The following is a 21,122-nucleotide window of genomic DNA, read 5'->3' on the forward strand; positions in this document are numbered from 1 at the left end:
ATGAAAAAAATCGTATAAAAGGAGAGAGAAAAGGCAAAAGAAATCAGTCGAGTGAGCATCTCCGACAAGGTAACTACTGCAGAGCTGTCACCAACTGCCTCCTTCATCGCATTTAAAATATGTTCGCAATCTTGGGTAAATATTCATTTTTATTTCCAGTCGTCAATCAATTCTATTTTGTTTCCAGTTATTGATATGACCAGTTATAATTGGAAATTAATTTTAAAATTGTTTACTGTCTAGTTAACTATGGGGTCGTGCTGCTGTTGGGTGTTGTATCGTTGATGGCTGGGTCGACCACGAGTATACCGATGTCTCCTGGTTATGGTGGATACCAAGCAACAGCAGTGAAAGAATACTACACCACGTCGCCGCACTACTACACAACGTCAACATACGCAGCACCTATTTACTACACCGAGCCACCAGGTACTACATCACAAAGGCTCCAGATTATTACACTAAAACTTGTGCTGCACCGAGCTACTACATCGAAGTCCCGAAGTATTACTCTGCCCCGAGTTACGTCATCAAAGCGCCCGAGTACTACACTGAGGCTCCCAAGTACTACACCACCAAAGCTCCAGAGTTTTACGTTACAACCTACGCTGCTCCATCTTACTGTACTGATGCTCCCAGCTGGTGCTATTCTACTCCCAGCTACTACACCGAGGCTCCGGCTTATTACACCACCAAAGCGGTCGAATACTTCATCGAAGCGCCCAAGTACTATACTGTAACATACGGTGCCCCAGCTTACGATAGAAATCAGCTGTGTGAGGATCTCCGACACAGCAACAACTGTAGTGCTCTATCTGTCACCAACTGCATTCCTCATCGTGTAACCAATACGCAATCATGGGTAGATATTCATTTTTATTTCTAGTTGTGAATCGATTCTATCCCGTCTTTAGTTTTTGATGATTAGATATGACCACTTTTAATTGAAAGATTATTTTCGAATTGTTTATTGTATAGTTAATTATGGCGTCGTGCTGCTGTTGGGTGTTGTTTCGTTGATGGCTGGGTCAAACACGAGTGTACCAATGTCTCCTGAGTGTGGTGGATATCAAGCAACAGCAGCATGAGTACTACACCACTAAGGCACCAGAATACTACACGACTACTATGCTGCCCGTGCCTACTACACCGAGGCCCCTAATTACTACAACACCGAAGCGCTCAAGTACTGCACTACAACCTACTCTGCTCCGAGCTACTACACCGAAGCCCCGAAGTATTACGCATCAACTGACTTCTTCATCGAGTGCAATCAGTTCGCAATCATTGGTAAATATTCATTTTTTTCGGGTCGTGAATTAATGCTATCGTTTCTAGTTATGACCAGTTTTATTGAAAATTAATTTTCAAATTCTTTATTGTGTAGTTAACTATGGCGTTGTGCTACCGTTGGGTGTTGCATCGTTGATGGCTGGGTGGGTCGACCATTGGTGTACGAATGTCTCCTGTGAATGGCGGATAGCAAACCACAACGCCGCCGCTTTACTACACAACAATAACTTACGTAACGACCGAGGCCCTCATAACTACACCAGCAAGGCACCGGAGTACTACACCAGCAAGGCACCGGAGTACTACACCAGCAAGGCACCGGAGTACTACACCAGCAAGGCACCGGAGTACTACACCAGCAAGGCACCGGAGTACTACACCAGCAAGGCACCGGAGTACACAGCGGCTGTTCCTTCGTACTACGGTGAACCGTAATGCTACACTGATGCTCCAGTTTACTACATCACAGCCTACGCTACACCTAGCTACTACACCGTCGGCGAAGTCGGCGAAGCCCCCAAGTACTACATCGTCAAGGTCGAACATTATCCAACCATGTATGCTGCACTGCACAGAGGCTCCTGATTAGTAAACCACCATGCCCGGAGTTTTACACTACAACCTACGCTGCCCCCAGCTACTGCACTGCGGCTCCCAAGTACTACACTCCCAAGGCACTGGAGTATTATACCACTACTTACGCTTCTCCGACCTACTACACCGGAGCTCCGAAGCACTACTCTGCCTCGAGTTACTACGCTACCAAGGCATCTGAATATTACACCACAACCTACGCTTCCCCAATTTACTGCAAGGTTCTTAAATACTAGAGCAGACATTTTTATTTCATTTTCGTAACTGGGAATTGATTGTTTATCTTTAATGAGAAAATAAATATTTTTAATGTGAGTAACTGAACTGGATTGTAAGACTTTAATTCCTTCCTACCTTGTTAACATTGCGACAGGTTTTTTTATTTGTGTTGGAATTCTTCTAGGCCAGTATGCTGCGTTGTGATTTGTTTGCGTCATGTTATAGAGAAAACTACTGCCCTCCGGACATATCCTGATGCTTTGACGATTGTTTTTAGGGTAAGTTACGAAGAGACGTCCTGCGTAGTGATTACAAAATAATCTTGAGTTGCATTTTTCAAGTGTTCGATTTCTTCAAGAAAACTTCAAAATCGTACGAAATATATTGATACAACTGTTAAACAAATCTTAGTTAATTTTCGTGGAATTAGTTGGAGTTATAAATGAAAAGACAATGAACAAAAAACTTGTAAAAGGAATTGCTTTATTGTCCCACCTCCACCCACAATTCCACCACATTTTAAAGTCACATACATACATACAAGTCATACATACATACATACATACACTTAAGTTAACCCGTTGGCTGCCACGCCATACAACCCGTAGGTTGCTCTCTACTACTCTACGCGCCATGTCTGAAGGATCCATGACCAAGGTGGGACTTGCCATTGCTGACAAGTCCGGGCTGACACGGTGACAGGAGAAGATGGAATGCACGCCTCTAGAATCCATCACCGTATCGACAAGGGGGAAGTCCCTATGGTGCACTGCCTAACAGGCGCCTTGCGGCGAATCTTGGGCTGGTGCGACTGTCCGACCCCGCGGCAGTAAACCACGAGACCGAACAGCGCGGCCCGTGCTAAGGAGCTAGGGGAGAACAAAGGCGTGGCAGCCAACGGGTTAACTAACACAAACGAAAACATATTACCAACAACAAATGATGATCCGCGCTGTTTTGGTGTCCATCTTCTCGACGTTGCACTACCATCGACGTATGCATTACCTGAATAAAGACAAAATAATTCTTATTAAGTTGCATGCCAATACAAGTTACAAACTACATATAGGTACACTGATCTGGTTTTTATGCTAACAATTTTAAAGGCGCGCTTTTATTTGCTTAAAATTTAGCTTTCAACATTGAGAACTGTTCACAGAACAAAGCTCACTTGCTAGTTTGATAAAAAATTTCTGGAAGTAAACCGGAAGTAACCACAGCGCCTCAACCATTGAGCTGTCGTCAAATTATACCACATATTCGTGATCTCCATGAAATTTGGGGTCGATTAGATGTGATTTAAACGAAATCCAAAATTTGGCCAAAATCGAGAATTTTCCTGAACTATAGTTCAGGAAAATTTTCGAAACCGGAAGTACGAATACGTAAAAAAAATAACATGAACTTTACCACAAATTTGACGAGGATCACGAATATGTGGTTCTTTTGTACCTCGAATGAATATTTACTGAACTACTGACTGAAATGAGCAAACCGGAAGTAGAAAAAAAAAGCAATGATCCAAAATTTAACAAGTGAGCTTTGTTGCTGGAATAGCAATCGTCAGTTATCACTAAATATTTCAACAAAATAACTGCCAATTAATGTTTAAAGAGATGTCAAAGTAACTGAAACTGACTGTTTTGACAGCTACAAATTATCAAAAAGCCATCTAGCGTTAGGAAAAAGAAACGTCCAAGTAAAACTTTGTTTGCGCGTAAGAAGGGCCTGATTTTGGAAACTATTACACAGACACAGAGTTTAACACAAGTAGATACTTAGTAGATAATCTACGAAAGTAAGTCAATTGTCGGTTACCTGGACATAATCCCGTGGCGAGTGACTGCAGGTGTGTCACAGCGGACGGAAGCGAATACTGAAGTGATCCAACTCGTCAGTGAAGCAAGAAAAGTTGTGCAGCATGAGAAGTGCTCAGTGAAGCAGTGAAGCTTGCTGAGCGTACGTCGCGAAGATACGGATGGAGCAGAACGTTAGTGGAATTCCCAAGGATTTCAAGAAACGGCTGGATTGCTTTCGACGACATCCGACTATCAAAATTCAAGTGTAAAAGAGAAGTTATTATTAGAAAAAATAATTAATCTCACATGTTAAAGAGAGTTGAAAGGTTGAAAAATGATCTAAGCCATGCTATTGCTATAGCCATCTTGCGTTGTAAACAAGAAATGTTTGAAATCCCCTGAATCTTGGCACAGCAATAACAGGCAAAGACCTAAAAAAAAAACTCGATACTTACGCAATATTCTCCTGACGAAAATCATCATCACCTCGTCTGCCCAAAGAAACCGCTATGGCGTCATCACAAATGGACAAACAGTCAAACAATCTGAAGATCCAAATTCCGTGTTGTGTTTGAGAGCAGGGGTAGTAGTAAGCAGTGGGGGGTTGACCACCCGGCCGTCGGTTGGGAAGTCGAATGATAATTGGTAACACGCCCTTCTCTCCTATGCTCAAGGGCGACGGAAGGAGTATTGCCGACTGAATGCCGTGCGGTTGAAGGTGATGCTGCAGTTGGTATTCCACTATTCCAGTATCACTGCGCTGAAGGTTTCCAAAGGGTAGCAGCTAAAGGGCATAGGGTTAGCTAACAGCGAACCATCGTTTACCGTGTTGTCCTTTTCGTTTTTCTGGGAAGGACCCATCCTTAGACCAGTCAGCTAAATGCGACTTAACTTCACCTGCATACAGCAGACAAACAAGAAAATAATGAATGAAAAAATTAGATTGATTCTTTAAAAAAATGAGGATACCAGAGAAAGAAGTGGGACTCTTGTAATCAGCTTTTCGGTTTTAGTGTCGTAAAAAGTGGGCATTTCACAAGAATTTAAACGATCACGCAGGATGGCGGAAGACTCGCAACTTGAGAAGCTGTTCAGTTTGTCACCAGAAAAATAACTTTGTAAAAAAATTCATAATCAGTTTAGAGAAAATGTTTATGTACCATGTTCTCAAATATGAAGAGAGCAAATGATCAGAGCTTCCATTTTGTCTTGTTTTGATTCCATGGAACCGTCATCTTCTTCCTCAACATTGACAATCGTTTGAAATTCCTCTTTAGCAAATTGTTCGTCGAATTCCAGATAGCAATTTCTGTTACCCAAAAATAACGAATTATTAGCCAAAAGCATTTGAATTTTATGTCGTTTGTCAACTGTATAGTGGGAGTAACCTGCCTCAAATAGTATAGCTTGGTATAGCTCGTGATAGAGGGGCTTTCAAATTCTGTCTTGGCCAGCAGCATTCACGCTCATGTCGGTCGTGACCCAGAGATTCCAGAGTCTGAAAAGAGAAATAAGGAATTTTGTTATAAATCTAGAAAAAGTTATTATACTTAAAAAAACAACAATGACAAGTTGCTAAAGTCTTACTCTATTATCTTGTTGTTCACGTTGAAAGAAATTGGCTGTAGAAAATGTTGAATGAAAAGATTAACAGCTAGCAATGATTGGTGGATGTTCAGGCCAGGGACATTTAGACCAGCGTCATTCAGGCCAAATTTTCCTGCTTAGAACCTTGAACATGAAAGCAAAAACTGAGTTGCCTTTCGTCGATTTGACACTTTTTTATACCAACATTGCTTTTCTTCAACACTGATATTTTGTTGCCTAATCTGGAACTGTAATCAATGTCAATCCTCATCTAGATTGGAGATTGGTATTCTTCTTGTGGTTATTCACGTAGGTAGGTGTTGCTGTCACTGAATGTTTGAGTTCTCTTCAGTTGTTCTACATTGTTGGTGTTGAGGTTGAGTTATGGTGCAAATTATTTCAAATACAATTCGGGTATCAATAAAACTGGAGTGGTTTCAATATTCCCGATGGAAAATTCATAAAATTCAGTTTTATCTGGTTTCATAAGTTTCATTTAGTTTCATACAGAAACAGAACACAGCAGCACACAATAAGCACACATCTTTCGAGTCAGGAGACAGCGGGAGTCTAGAACAATAATAGCGAGTGACATCTAGCGTAAATGTTATAACGCTGTTGGATGTATTGGCTGATAACGTGATGCGGATGCACGTTACATTTCTGGAATCAGCTAATTTACATTAATTCCGGATAAGAAATGTGCCCGTAGCTCAGTGAATATTCATCTAACGCCAAAAAGAATTTTTTTTAAATTTTGGGTCTAAATTGATGTTAGCCTAATAATTGATGAGCTTTGACGGGTTGCTGACAGTAGAACTCCAAAGACAGAAGAACTCCACTCGACAATAGAACCCCAATATTTTAAATAGATTTTAAAATTTATTGGAGTTCTATTGTCGCGTAGTGGAGTTCTACTGTCGGGCACTGGAGTTCTATTGTCGGGTATTTTTAATAATATTTTAAAAAAAAAGGAGTTCTACTGTCGCATACAAAGACATTTTTGAAAATTATTTAAAATATTGGGGTTCTATTGTCGGTGGAGTTCTTCTGTCTTTGGAGTTCTACGTTCGCCATACCGTTTTGACCTACTCCGCGGTTAACTTCCGGAAAGAAAAATATTAAAAACGCGTGAACTTTGTTATTCCATAAATTTAAAAGTCTCTGGATCACTCGCTCATTCTTTAAAAATAAATGAGAAAGATCCAAAGGATTTACGAAGGAAAAATAATTCTATCGAGAACCTCGCGTGCAGCGTACGAGAAACGAAACATTTTTCACACTGCTTATTTATTTATATAGCAAGGCGTGAAGTTGAAATCGGTATTTGTTGTGATTCGTACATTTTTTTACTAAATACTCTAAAATATGAATTATGAATAAAGAAGACGGCAAATCGTCAAGTATTATTTTTTTTTATTTGCGATCTAACTACGTAGATACATATACAGTTTTTTCTCGTTCTATCAAGCGCTATTATGGTGGCTGTTTTCCTCGAAGGTCTATATTCTTATATAGGCTCCTTTAAGCACTGAAAGAGGCAAAGTCCTCTTGCGCGCGGGAACGAGGCTTTTAGCCAGAAGTATCAAAATCAAATAGAATGCACACACACACACTTATACACTCACACACACTCTGTGTACAGAATTTCACCCTGGCTTGGGTTGGATAAGCTTCATTGATCGAAGGGCTAGAAACAGCCGCATTTATTAGAAATTGCTTCATCTTTCCTAATTCAAATAAAACGTGTGCCGTTCTGGAGGACGTCAAATTCATCTCAAACACGATCAGTGCCCCTCTCCCCCCCCCCCCCCCCCCCCGCAACACTCCGCAACAGTCAAAGTCTGGTTTATACATTTGACTGCATTCACCGATGAGGTATTATTCTATTCAAAGTGGCTTGGGGTTGAACCAACCACGGTTGTATCCAGGTATGATTATGAGAAAGAGAGCTGATGAGACGGAAGTCATGACGCAAAATACCCAGAATAGAATGCGATCGACAGTAGCGGCCAATTGGCGCCACTCAATGACAACGGCTTGGCCGTCTTCGGTGAACTTTTGCCGGTCGAGGAAATAGCGCATCATGCTATCTTGATCATTCGACACGTTGAACGCGTACGGTGAATGAATGGGTTTGTTACACCCAGTTCCGCCCAGTCCCGCAGTCCTCCGACAAGTTTGGCAAAGGCCTCCCGATTCCATTGCAGTGTCCCCCATACCAGGAACGGGAAGTGTTGAATGGAGAAGACCAGGAGGTGGCACGCTAATGGATAGCATGGCTTCACCGTAATCATCTTCGCTCTCCGTCTGTAAAGAGAAATACATAAGAAAACAATCAAGGCCAAATTCTCGCACAGAAACAGTTTTTCATTGGGTATAGCTAGTTGCTAGTCCCCATACTATACTAGCGAATCGTTACGACCAATCATGAAATCTACAGCAATCTAATAGATTTTTGTGGCCACGAGAACAGTATTAGGACGGTGTGATATACTACATCGGGCATATAAGAGCACAATCATCTTCATTGAAACTCATCGTTACAATATCGATCATTTGTTCGTATCCAGATATGGAGCGGAACGTCACATAAATCAACAAGGGCGGAGTGGATGGGAAAGCCAACTCCAATAGATGAAGATGTTCGATTGATTTGTGTGCTTACATGCTCACAAGGTACACAAGTATATATGACACAAGCATTTCTAATCAGCTCCAGCCAGCGTGTTATTGGCATAGCAATCTCTTTTGTAAAATGCAATAGACTTATTAGACCGAGATACTTTGTCATAGACCCCCTTGAGACTTTCTAGGTTATTAAACTAAGTAACGCCGTCAAACAGTACAACGACTTGACTCTGTGTAAGTACTTGACTTGTCACAGGCTCACAGCCGGATAACGCTGCTGCTATTCGCGATGACCGATGAATCCGTGCACATCAGATGAATGAACTACGGACTGACAGAGCCTCGGCGTCCAAAAAAGTCTGTCGACTACCGAATTATACGACCCCATTCATTCTCGTCATAAAAAAACAGCGAAAAAAAAAGACATAGGAAACTCTTCCGAGATTAAATTGGTTCAAGCACCAATACGAATCGTTCACAACTCGCTTGCGTTGTCTTCTCATTTTCCCCAATTTACAACCGTTCTTTAGCTTAGGTATAAGTTAACAATTGATTTTGATATACTATCATCTGACATAATTAACTTGAACAGTCCGTTATCTAAAAAAGCCTTTGTTTCCGTGAAAGATTTCTGATTGATCTTCTCATTAGCTTCCGTATAAAGAACTTGCTGTAATTTCAGAAGATTCCCTTTGCTTGATCAAAAGCAAAAGAACCGAATCGGAATAGTTTTGTCCGACGTCCTCGTGATAGAAGTGCGCACAGGCCACTTTCAGATATCTGCAGTTCATGATGAATGAAGCAGCAGACAAGGAAGGAGTTTGTAGTTTGAACTTGGATTAATAATACATTGCTGAGGAAAGGGGATTTCGTGCTGTCATACCAATTTGTACAACTACGTACGCACAAACTAGAATGAATGACGTCAAACCCGCAAGCATTTCCAATTTCGGTTCAAACTGACAAAACATCTGAAAATGTTAATTTCGTCTGTTATTATTCGGGGGCTTTTCCGTGTTATGCAAACGAGCCGCAAAAAGACGGAAGTAAAGGACAAGAATGAAAAGCCTTTTTGGCTCCCCCCAAAAAATTGCAAAAAATGACATTTTTAAAGCAGGCTGCCTACCGCATTCAAATTCCGAATAAATTCATATATAAATAACTTAGGAGTTACTCTGCACGAACCTGTGCGCCTTGGCTTTGCTGGGCTTGACGATATTTTCGGCTGAGTCGGACGAAACTGCGTTTTCGTTCCTCGGAATACTCGGCGACGCGGAATCGAAACGATTGGGGCGGGGCGGAAGTGTTGAGGGTCATCGGGATGGTGGAAACACTAGAGGCCGGATTGGGCAGTCCTCTATAGTTATCGATGCCGCCACCAACGCCACCGCTGTGCATGAATTCGGCCGAAGGAATATTTTCTCGGCTGGCGGAGTTGCTGGACGCTCCGCTCTTGAGACGACATCCGTTACCCAGGCAACTGCCGGTCGGCCCAACGACAGGCGTATTAGCACCGGCTGCTGCCACAGCCGCTGCAGTTGCTGCCGCCTCTTCAAAGGCTTGATAATGCGCCGCCGGCCGTTTCTGATGATGATCATTACATCTTCCGGCACTCGATCTGAGAACATATCTAAAACGGGAAAATGAAGCAAAAATTCGGAGATGAATTCATCGAACCGGATTCAGCCGGTCTAGTCGCCTGTTTTGTTGGCGATTCCTCATTTCTCATTCCACGTCAAGTATCTCGCCATCCGCTTATCCATTTCATTTTGGCTTCAACGAGCATCAGATATGACGAGATAGATATTATACTTGTGCTACGTGTCAATGTGACGGGTGGGCGAGGACTGCTGGTTATGACGTACCTTCTCATCCAGCGAGGAACTTGCTTGGCGGTCGGTCCCTTGTAATGGCAGTTGAGAACGATCACCGTCATGACCACCGAAATGGAAGTAATCGCCATCACAGCAGTCAGATAAATCCCTATTAATGCCATTGGCGGAAACCAGGATCATAACATCATGAGTAATGGCGAGAGGGTATGTATACAAAGGTCGCTTAGAGAAACAGCATTGATTCCGTTTGATTCGATTTCCGACTGGAACAACACACCGTCTGGCAGCCGAATAGTGATGGCCGCGAGTAGTGAGAGACGTCGGATAGAATGAGAGACGTTAATTAGTCCTTTCCTTTTCATCGTTGGTATCTCCCCGTGGTCGCCCAGCGCCTTTATGTCTGCCCCTACTCTATATTCGTCGCAGACGATTTTGCCGACATGATATTTCCCTCTTATATGAGACCTCCCCGTTCCGGATCACAAGAAAGCAAGTCGGCCGTCCTGAAATCAAGTCCCCGGGAGACATTCTTTCTTTCTTAGACGGCGCCATGCAGTACCGCCATCCTTGATATTCCACTCTCTTCTTCTTCTTCTTCTTTTTTTTTCCCTCATTCCAGGCGGAGTGACTTCTCGCAACTTTCTATGTCGGAATAGAGCGGCGTATAAATGGATTACTAAACCGGATAGGATAGGAAGTATAGTGGGCAAAAAATCTTGTGACTTGAGTCCTTGACAAAAAAAAATGATTTTGTCAAGCCGTTCCCCACAAAAACGTCGTTCGTTATCATCTCTCGCCGTCGTGCTTGCCGGAAAAAGAATTTGACAAAACAGGAAGTTTCACACAAAGCGCACACTGGGCTAATATAAAAATCCTCAACTAACGAGTCTACCAGCCCAAAAGAATATAAATTTCCACAGAAGGATGTAAGTGGGCGACGCACCGAGGGATGCTGCAGTCCTAATGATCAACGACGAGATTAACATCACCTTATTTGCACGGCCCACTAACGAGGAGAAATGTGAAATGAAAGCAAATATACGCTGCCCACACCCCCGTAGTCAGCGTTCCTCGAACACACCCAAGCAATTGTGGTAGCCTATTTGCTACTATATAACGGGGTTAATCAGCTCACAGCAATCTGACACTGAAGGCGATCAAACAGACAGAAGACAGGCGGGCGTGCGTAATAACCAACGTGATACAGCTGGAAGAAAAGCTGGTTAAAAAAAAAGGGCGAATCAGCTTATTGGAGCACAGAGAGAATGCGAGACTGCTGCAAGGAGTGGATGTGACAGATACGGGCGGTTACTACGACGGAAGTCTGTGAGCCAATTCGGTTACACTGCAATACCCCGGAAGCAAGGGAACCGATCGGTCAAGAACCGGTTCTGTCAAAGGTGGCTCATTCTTGTAATAGGCTCGCGTCAGTTTTTATTGTCGGTTCTAACGTTCAGGACTGAATAGCCCCTTTGAAATTGAAATCAAATCAAAGATAAGGAACATCCATTCTATTCCCTCACTCTCGCAGCCATCACTTCCGGTCAACGGTGACATTGCCAAATTAAAAAAAAAAAAAAAAGAAAACAAACAAAAAAAAAAGCATTTCATACCGATGAGGGGTATCGACTCGGAAGTCTCCGGCATCTTTTCAGCAATGGCCAGCATGAAGACGGAAAAGGCCAGAAGGACGGTGATGCCAAGTGCGATCTTCTCGCCCGATTCCGGAGGCAGACAGAAGACGAGCAGAGTCAGGACGGACATCATCACGCAGGGTAGTACGACGTTGACCATGTAGTAAAGGATCTTGCGGCGGATCTTGAGCGTCACCGTCAAGTCGGGAAACGGTTCAGGGCAGCAGCTGTAAAAGACGACGTTGCGGATGAGCCGCGCCTCCAACAATTCCCATTCGCCGTTGGGCACGTAATTGGTTAAATCCACTTCCGATGTTCGATTAGTTACGTCCACCTTAAAAACCCCGAGCAAACAAAAAAAGACAAAACAAAAATTGGTTCAGAGAGTTGAGCGACCTCTGTTCACCTTTCCGAAGAAAACCAACGTTTTCTTACCTGGAATCCGTCGTAGGTCCACGAGCCGAGTTTCATGACGCACGTTTGGTCGTCAAACGGGAAATATGTAACGTCAACAGGGCAAGTGCTCCGAAACTTGGTGGGAGGCGGCCAAAATACGTTGCCGTCATAACTGACCATGGCCTTGCTGTTCATGTACCCGCGAGTGTAATCATCCGCGCTGTTATAGGATGAAAGAAATGAAAAGTTACTGCCTACACGTATTCACTCACACACACACACACACGTCAAAGGCGTCGTGATTTTAATGATGTTGTGGGTCGAATTCTAGCGCCATACAGAGGCACGTACATAACTGATTCCCTGCCAATCATTGGCAGCTGCTGTACAGTATAAACTATAAAGTCACGGAGGAAATATAGAAGCAACTTGACGCAAGTTCATATTGGGAAAATGACAGCCTGTCCAAGAATCGTCAGCAGACTCGCACGCTCGTGTCAACTCGATAATGAGCGAGTTGGAATGGAGCGCCAAATCACGACGCCTCTTCGACTTCTCCGTCAAAACTACACACGTAATAAGGTCTACGTAACGCTATCGAAGATCGTGATGAGTTCGACAACTTTTCCGTCCGCCAAGCCGTCACCACAGTGCTAGGAAAAGGGTGCAGGGGACAATTCGTTTGAACTACAGAAGCCCCAACTTACTTGTTGTAGAGGACAATATCAGGTAACCAGATCCTTTCGCACGGCATTCTCATTATTTTCAATCCACCGAAATCGTTGGGATCCCATGTCAGAAGTTCGTCTTTCCATTCCTGTAACCAAAATATTAAAAAAAAGAAGAAGCGGCAGAGCGCGGCATAAGTTGAGAGGCAAAAAAAGTAAACAAGCGAGGGGGTAACGAAGCGAACACAAAAAGTTAGTTGATTTTTCATTATGAAACTATACGGTGCTGTATCTCTGCCGTGAAGGTTTTCCCTTTTTTAGTCGTGTTGGTTTTAAAGATCTTTTTCCGCCGTTGTAGCTTATCTCGAGAACGGAGCGCAGGAACGGGGAAATAAGAACCGGATTTTGCTCTACATCGAGAGTGGTTGGTTATTAAGTTCTGGGTATTCTGTATCCCCCCTAGACACAGCCTCTTACTGATGGGGTGTTCGGTGGAAGGTAATCGATTGTGACTAATGCGGATGGGATTCGTATACGTGAAAAATGCCAAGAATACTAATAGGCCGTCTTGCTGCAATGAGTTGGCGCAATTTTTTTGTCTTGCCTGTTTTTGCGGCCGGCCGGCTGCGCATCTAGTTTGGCACAACGCGGGATCCGACTGGCAAATGTAAATAAACCAGAGCAACAACAGGAAAACAACAAAACCATCTGCCCCTGCTAATTTGTTTTCCATCCCCTCCATCTGGTCGTTGGCCAATTATCCGCTCCTCATCATGAAACTAACCGGATATCATCATCTCTCTCTCGGGATTCCCGATTTTTTCTTTTGCCTTTCGGTCGCCGTGATGAAAGAGATGTGACAACTAAGAGCAGCAATACCGTCCGTTATCCAGTCCCATTCTGATGATTCAGCCAGATAAAGTAGTATACTGTGTGGACGGGACAAATAAAAAAAAAAAAAAAGAAAAGAAAAAGGAGAAAGACCCGGCAGCCAGAGATAGGCCGATAGCAAACGAAGAGAAACACACAATACAGAGGGGCGCAGAACGCAGTAATAAGACGGGGGGTATAGAGGCGTTGTTGTTGTTTACTTGATCCAGCCAGACGATCGATGTGAGGACTTGATTCTTCTCGTCCTAGAAATGTGTAAAAGAAAGAAAAAGAGAAAAGAATGAAAGAAAAAGGGGAGTAATAAATTTACAGGAAAAGAGCCTTAACATATAAACACACATAGATATAGATATATACTACGTATATATATATAGGAACACTACGGATAAAAACAGGGTGTGGAGGGGGGGGGATGTAGTGGGAGTGTGGAAAAAAGAGTGTGCGTTGAATGAAGCTATCAATTCGAGGATCTCAGTCGCCGGCTGGTTAGCTTGGGCTAGGGCTGGGTCGCTGGATGGGAGAATTTGGCCGTCGTTGCCAGCAATTCCAAACGAGTGGCGGGTTGCGATTCATATCACCAAAGCACATATAAGACGCACGCAGACGCCGTTGCTGCGCATGTAAAAAGGTTCGGCCGGGATCCAGCTCTCTCGGCTGTCCCCCTCTCAGCCAAAATCCCCCGAAACGAAAGGAGATTACAAGAAATGGGGATGAAGCTGCGGGGGAAATAAAACGAAGAAATGCGACACGGATGGATAAAAAAGAGATACAGTTACGTCGGATAGATAGTTGGGGAATGTTGGTCTAATTGAAATAGAACTCTTAAGATTGTTTTCTGTTGACTTACCATGTCGAAGATTTGAGTCAAAGTGATGCTCAATTGGATGACAACTGGCGTCGAGGCGTTCTTGACTGGCCGGACATCACGCTCGTAGCCGCGCATCAAGTGCCTCAACAGCCGCTTCTCGTCGTTCTCACGACCCTCCACCTCCTCCGCCACCGACAAGGGTCCTCTAGAATAGCGCATCCCTATCCAAACAAAAATAGACCGACAAAAACAGGGACGTATGAGAAAAGGGGGTGAAATCAAATCATGACTGACAATAAAATCACCATTAATCAAGTAATTACGTCACCGACTGGCATATAATAACACTCGTTTTTTTTTTTTTTTTAAGAATAGAAACAACGGGCGGACGAAAAGAGAGATGATGGACGCATGTTTGCTTCATCGGCAAAGGCGAACGTAATGAAATTTTGTCGTATGTATAACCAAGGCGTCATCCATCATGGAGCTCTCCCTATCTCCTTTAGGATACCATATTGGTATAATTTCATTACAAGTATCGGATTAATAGGAAGAAGAGCTGAGATTATATAATTTTTTTCGGGGTCCTCACAGGGACGCACTTTGCAATAGATGGGCCGTAAATAGAGTTATCGCGTTATACATATTTGCTCTTAATATATGTAAGCGGGAGGCGATTAATTTGCATTTACGCAACGACGCGAATACCAAAAGAAAAGGAATTCCAGCCGACAGGATTGAAATCAGAGTTATTAGCTGGTCTCAAACACGTGACATGGAATGAGATAGCGCAAAGAAATCTGGAAATTATTATACGTCTAGCTCGAGTTGAATTCCTGATAGGATCGGCGGGGGATTTTTCTATTAGATTCAGCCCACGTCGTTTTATGTAAACCACCTACGCAGTAAAATAATTCTCAGGCAATATCTCCCGGGATATGCGTGATACCTAATGGCAAGAAGTGGTAAATCAGCGCGAGCTGCGCATCATCAATAAAATCTTCTATGGACTTTCTACATGTTATATCACGCTAGCAAATAGAGGTGCACGCAGCAATGCACTGCATGTATACATCACAAACAAAGGGGAAAAAAATGATGGATTTCAATAGACTGCCGGAATAGATGGACCAATACCCTGCTGTCGTAGCGTCGTCCTTTTCTTTCTGCCGAGGACTTGGGGGGGGGGGACCAGTTCCGGCCGCTCATCCATGTCAAGACAGAGAGGAAGGGAGTATGCACTATGCGTCAGAGGTGATATGATGGCGCTCCGAAATTCTCCCTCCTTTGCCTGTTTTTTTGTTCGCCCAGCAACCATGGGGGTAAATATATGCTCAAAGAGGCGGAACGTAGACGAAATAAACTACACACACCCATGATCCGGTCGAATGCACCGAACAGGCGCTATAGGCTACACTCTTGTATAACGATCGAGCCTGCTTGCTCGAATCTCAAAAAGCGAAGGGGAACAATTCGCCTCCGCGAAATCCTAACATAAAAGCCGGCCTGCCACTCGGAAGAGGATCTTACATTCTTACATCGTCGTGATGCTAAAACGCGCGCACTTATAAAACTACTGCTTTGTTTTTTGGGGTTTTTTTTTTTATTTTTTTTTATTTTTTGGGGGGTCTGCGCTTCTCTTTCGCCATGTCACTCTTTGATGACCGGGGTCTATATTCGTGTCCACAAATGCATCAGTAGAGCCGAACCCAGCGCACCCCAAAAGCATACTAACGCCGCTCAGCTCAGCTCAGAGCTAGCGAAAAAATACGAATGCAAAAAGGAAACAAAAGAACGAACGTAGTTAACTTTCGTATCCCTTGCTCCTTCTACGGTATCGATTGCAATCAAGTGATTGGAGATGAAGGGTTCGTGGGGCTGTAGTTGGTATACATTCAGGTTTTTCTCGGGTGGCACGGACGACTATCGCATTCGAAGCGATGGGTCGATTCTTTTTTTTTTTAACGCCATCGCTGCTCATGAAATATGCGTTCGGTGTCGAAACTGCATGCCGGTTGATGGGGTACCATACATGAGTTTCAGAGAACACTACTCCTACGCCCTATGATGACAGGAGGTTAGTTTGCACTAAAGGATATAGGGGCAAAAAGAGTGGGCGCATTCCCTTCTTACTGGATTCTTATGATTCCGCCAAAACTTTTTTTTCCCCTTTCACTCTCATCCACCATTTGTCAAGTGCGCGGAATAACGACCGTACATTCAAAGACTGGTAGGAGGGTATAGAAATTCCCAACTGAAATTTTTTGAAAACAAAAGAAAAGATAAGACGAGGAAAAAGTCTGCGTCGTACTTTTATTTACGACTCGAGTTAAAGATGCCCAAATCTCTTCGCTCTTCTTCACCCCGTCTTTGATGTCTGAGTTTCTCTTCCGTTCCGCTTGTTTTATTTGTTTACTTTTCTTTTTGTTGTCTGCCTTTCTTAACAGTTTTCCATAGCATATCTATCCGCGTGCTTATCACGACCATTTCCATTCGTCAACAGCTATTTATGAACGTGATTGTCGCGACTCGATTGGGTCATATCTCGTGGAATCTCTTCACATGTCAAATCTCTTAAGACACGCCATCTTTCAAAACTGGAAACTTCGTCTGCTACTTCCTGCTTCCCGCTCGACATCGCTCTGCGGGAAAAAAAACCCGTTGAGCGAAATGTAATAGGGTTCGAGGGAGTGCTTGGCTCTAATTTAGGGAGTCTCCAATATCCGCCAGGGGTCCCGTTCCGCCAGTTTGCGAGTCTCGCGAGAGACACTTGATACGCCGTTGAAACTAAAGACATTGAAAAAGGACAAGTTACGAAGATGAAGGAAATGAATCGACGTCTGTATTCGCGGTGTATCAAAGAAACTTCCGGGCGACGACCGCCCTTCCACATCAATGACTCCCTTTTAAGAAAGTCGCTCGGCTTATTGACATCTGACATTTTCGACCCTGTACAACTTTGATCGAGTAAAGAATCTAACAAACTCTACGACTCCACTCATTCGCTGGCTTTGTCAACAGTCCCCTAAGATTTACGACAACCTCACACAGATAATTTTTGGCGTACGCGTGTAACACTCTGTGCCTGAGAGAACTTCGGAGAAAAGCAATTTTCAAGTTCTCCCAATGATTCAATTTCAGGTTTTTTTTTTTTTAAAGGGAAAAAAAAATTGGGGAAAAGATGAGGAAGAAACCGATCAGATATAATGTTCCCGTTGCCCAAGGATCCGTGAGACGACTTTTGATTGAATAGTTCAGGGGAACAATTTCTATAAGGGGATTCAATCTCAGGGAGGAGGACGAAATCCAAGCAACTGTGTCCGATTTACAATTCGCCACTTGAAGCTCTGCGTCGATATCTATAAATAAGGTAAAGAAAATGTCTTGGCCAGCAGGGCATTGCGTACGGAGCCTACAGTCATAGTATCAATTCGAAAACCGCCCTACTATTACAGTCTCCTGCAATCTTGTCCGTCGCCCATCACCGGAAATGAGAGTATTATACAAAGCGATTCGGCCCCGGTCGTTTAGTCCGCTTCTCGGTTCCGTTCTGCAAACTCCATCGATACCCTTTTTTATTTTAGTTTTTTAGAGGTAGAAGAAGAAGAGTCGTGAAACACATGGATGAAGAGTAGTGCTGTGTCGCTCATGGCTCGACTCCACTGTCGACACAGCACTCGACCAACAGCTGAGTGTGTCAGGTATTACATCATATCGCCTTATAACAAACACCCACTGTCCAAGGGGGAGTCCACACAAATATCATTTCCTTTTTGCCATCAATATTCTTCTCACAGGAAAGTATAGCTCTTATTCTCTTTATTTATTTCCACGTCAATGTCGACCAAGACTCACACAGACGGTCCACATCTACTCTAATGCGGAGTGAATTCCAGTCGCTTCGACGTCTGCGCCTCTGCGGAGCACACTATATTTTGTGAACCAACTTCACGTTTTCTGTGATTCGTTTACGACCAGGGAATGAACAATAAGAGGGGAAAAAAAAACAACAAAATGACACGGGAACAAGAAAAGCTGCGTGGAATTTGACAATCGACCGACAAGGACCAATTGTCATCGTATTCCTCTGGCGAATACACAATTGTTTCGTCAGATTCTCGGTAAAATCAAGGTTTCTGAAAATGCCACACATTTTTTTCTCTCTCTTTTCCTTCGTTAAAACGAAATACCACTGCGAGGGGACTTGATAACAATCCGATTTGTGTATGTTGTTTGACTTGAATTTGATGAACTTCAAATATTGGTTGTGTTCTTCAATTGATTTATTTGTAGTTGGATGAAAGGGCACCGTCACCCGACTATTTTTCTTTCCTTTTTTTTTATTTGCCTCGACATCAACGAGTCTCTGTGCGTCACTGACGCCCGACACAAGGGGAGAGCTTTGATTTCCTCAATATAGGAAATGCCACATGGCTTGAACGCTTCATGGCGCAGTACGTTAAAATATAAATAAGAAAGCATCGTGTACTGCTACGAGTACCTTTACAAATTAGACTCGACCAACTTTGCCAACCATTTTTTAGTAACAGGATAACAGGAAAGTTGATACCAAATGTAGCAGACGTGTAACGATCAAGGCCGGTCGTGGATTATCAGCATACAGCAATGTAGGCCTGCCCCATAGTGTAGAGGCAGGCGACGACATCACAGAAGCTGACACGAGGATAAATAAAGTAAAGGAATATAGCGACAGGAGAAAATGTGAGGGAATGAAATATCTAGCAGCGTAGGAGGCGGCAAAATGATATCAGCAGTATTTATACATTTCAGCGTAAGGAAGAATCATCTTTGCCCCTAGAGTATCATCAGACTTAGAACGCAACACGGGAGTTACTACACCACGTCTGAAAATCCCGGTCCCTCCTCCACACTTTCCTACTATCTCCATCGTGTTTCTTCCCTCCTCCAGGAAGGTCTCAATCCAATCTTCTTTTTCTCGTTTCTTATTTTCTCTGGTTGCTGAACTGTTACTTTTTGCCTCCCTTCTGCCTTTTTTTCTTCTCCCCCCTCTCTATGCTACACGAAGTGTATGCGTATAAGAGTATAGTGCCGTATATCTCATTTTGGCTATTTCTTTATCTTTGCTTGCTTTCTCTCCACCCGTTCTCTACTCTCATCTCGGGCATAACGTTCAGAGAATAGAGACGAGTTTTTAAAAATGCAAACGAAAAGGGAAAAGGCCATGATCAACATGTCTTATTCACAACGGTTGGAGGGGAGCAAACAAACAAAACCCACAGCAAACAAAAAAAAAACGGGAACAAACACAAAGCAAAGAGAGAAGAAAAAGGGGAAATCTGAAAATCCTATTTCGCTATAGCAACGGACTATACACTAGGCTGCCTGGTAAGATATTAGCACCAGAAATTGAATCGCGGGTCTCACCATTTGTTTCCACGTAGCAAGTGGCGACCATCCGCAACATCCAGAGCACGAGCAAAGGAGAGAGGCCAGGAGTGGCTGATGAGGTCGCCGACAGTCGTAGATGCATTTCGATTTCGGGAGAAATGAAGGAGATGATGAAAACAATCGATTCGGAGCAACAGCAGCAGCAAGAACCAAAGAAAAAACCGAGCGATGCGCGTATAAGTCTATAGTCTATACAAAATCGAATATTCGATCATTCACAGGGTTGATGGGCGTTGATGACGACGCACTTGTAGCGACATTCAATTAGCTACGACAAGGATTTCGAATTTTTAAAAGGTAACGGAAACTTTAATTCTATCTAGCGCGCACGACGCGCGCTCCACTCACGCATCCGCTGTCAACGCCATTTACTTGAAAGGATATTACTTGACTGGATATCGTTTTCTTTTGTTTACAAAAAGTTGAGCGATATGTCTAGCCGGCTTTTTAATTTAGCGATAAAGACAAAACAGGCTACACTGGCGAATGATAAAGATTGGCGTTTGTTCAACTTTTTCTTCCTCATTCACCTTGACTAGCTACTAGCTTCACTCCCTACCAGACAGAGTCTGAAGCCAGTTGCTCGTTTGTCGCTTGATGAAAATATTGGAGGGGGGCGCACGCGTGCTGATCTCGAAGGCCGGGCGGCCATCAACTCTCGAAAAATGTGCATCGCCCTTATTCCGCGTGAGTTCATCTATCCGCAAGAGGAGGAGGAGGGATATATTCCAAACTATGATAAGACTTAAACAACTTAAACATAAAACGGTATTCTTTTTGCGATTTTCGTTGTGTGATTCTCGAATGTTGCTTCTTCGTTTTGTTTTTGTGTGTGTGTGTTTTTTTTTCTTTCAATAACTGACTGGATACGTGACGATTACCGCTGACAATAAGCACAATCAAGATTGAAAGAGAAAAGGAAACGTGTCGATAACAAGGATACTGTTTAAATGTCGGGAACGTGACACGATATGAGCCAACGGCGCGCGGTAACAACTAGCACCACGCATCGGTTCCAAAAAGAAGAGAACGTGTTAATTTTCATTATTTATTTTTCTCGCATCGAGAAATTTATTTGAAGACTTGGATGCTGAATGCTCCTGCTGCTGACAGGAAATCAACGAGTTGCTCGTGGAAAAACCGTAGTCGGACATTCAGAAAAGCGGAACGATGAATTTGGCAAGAAAATGAATAAATGCGAAACGCGCTGCAGACGTGCAACTTGCAACGGATTGGGATAGCGTAATGCAATGAATGACTTCCGACTGCACGGGACCGCGAAGGCGGCCGAGTGTGTCCTGCCATTAGGTGTATTCATTTTTTATGGCCAGCACGTA

General features: G+C 43.4%; 1 protein-coding gene and 2 long non-coding RNA genes across 4 annotated transcripts in view; all 3 read right to left on the reverse strand.

Moving 5' to 3' along the window:
- Positions 1 to 3,932: 3,932 nt before the first annotated feature.
- LOC124188434 lies at positions 3,933 to 5,211 on the reverse strand. The gene is made up of 4 exons (XR_006872355.1): positions 5,066 to 5,211; positions 4,875 to 4,992; positions 4,361 to 4,802; positions 3,933 to 4,154 (listed from the first exon to the last, which is right to left on the reverse strand). It is a non-coding gene; the product is annotated as an uncharacterized LOC124188434 (long non-coding RNA).
- A 90-nt stretch (positions 5,212 to 5,301) lies between these two features.
- On the reverse strand, positions 5,302 to 6,055 carry LOC124188436. Its single transcript, XR_006872356.1, has 3 exons — positions 5,698 to 6,055; positions 5,493 to 5,636; positions 5,302 to 5,403 (listed from the first exon to the last, which is right to left on the reverse strand). It is a non-coding gene; the product is annotated as an uncharacterized LOC124188436 (long non-coding RNA).
- An 836-nt stretch (positions 6,056 to 6,891) lies between these two features.
- LOC124188439 (neuronal acetylcholine receptor subunit alpha-10-like) overlaps positions 6,892 to 21,122 on the reverse strand; it is a 35,383-nt gene continuing 21,152 nt past the window's right edge. Inside the window, exons 1-9 of one of the 2 annotated variants that reach the window (XM_046581072.1) lie at positions 19,762 to 20,487; positions 14,395 to 14,576; positions 13,748 to 13,792; positions 12,696 to 12,805; positions 12,028 to 12,208; positions 11,572 to 11,926; positions 9,989 to 10,106; positions 9,309 to 9,753; positions 6,892 to 7,802 (exon numbers count right to left, since the gene is read on the reverse strand). In XM_046581072.1, the coding sequence (XP_046437028.1) occupies positions 7,383 to 7,802; positions 9,309 to 9,753; positions 9,989 to 10,106; positions 11,572 to 11,926; positions 12,028 to 12,208; positions 12,696 to 12,805; positions 13,748 to 13,792; positions 14,395 to 14,576; positions 19,762 to 19,867 (1,962 nt within the window). In that variant the 5' untranslated portion in view covers positions 19,868 to 20,487 and the 3' untranslated portion in view covers positions 6,892 to 7,382. Of the gene's footprint in view, positions 7,803 to 9,308; positions 9,754 to 9,988; positions 10,107 to 11,571; positions 11,927 to 12,027; positions 12,209 to 12,695; positions 12,806 to 13,747; positions 13,793 to 14,394; positions 14,577 to 19,761; positions 20,488 to 21,122 lie in introns of those variants that run through there. The other variant, XM_046581073.1, reaches the window with a different exon arrangement.

This window comes from Daphnia pulex, chromosome 2 (assembly GCF_021134715.1).
Source record: "Daphnia pulex isolate KAP4 chromosome 2, ASM2113471v1".
In the NCBI taxonomy this organism is placed as follows: domain Eukaryota; kingdom Metazoa; phylum Arthropoda; class Branchiopoda; order Diplostraca; family Daphniidae; genus Daphnia; species Daphnia pulex.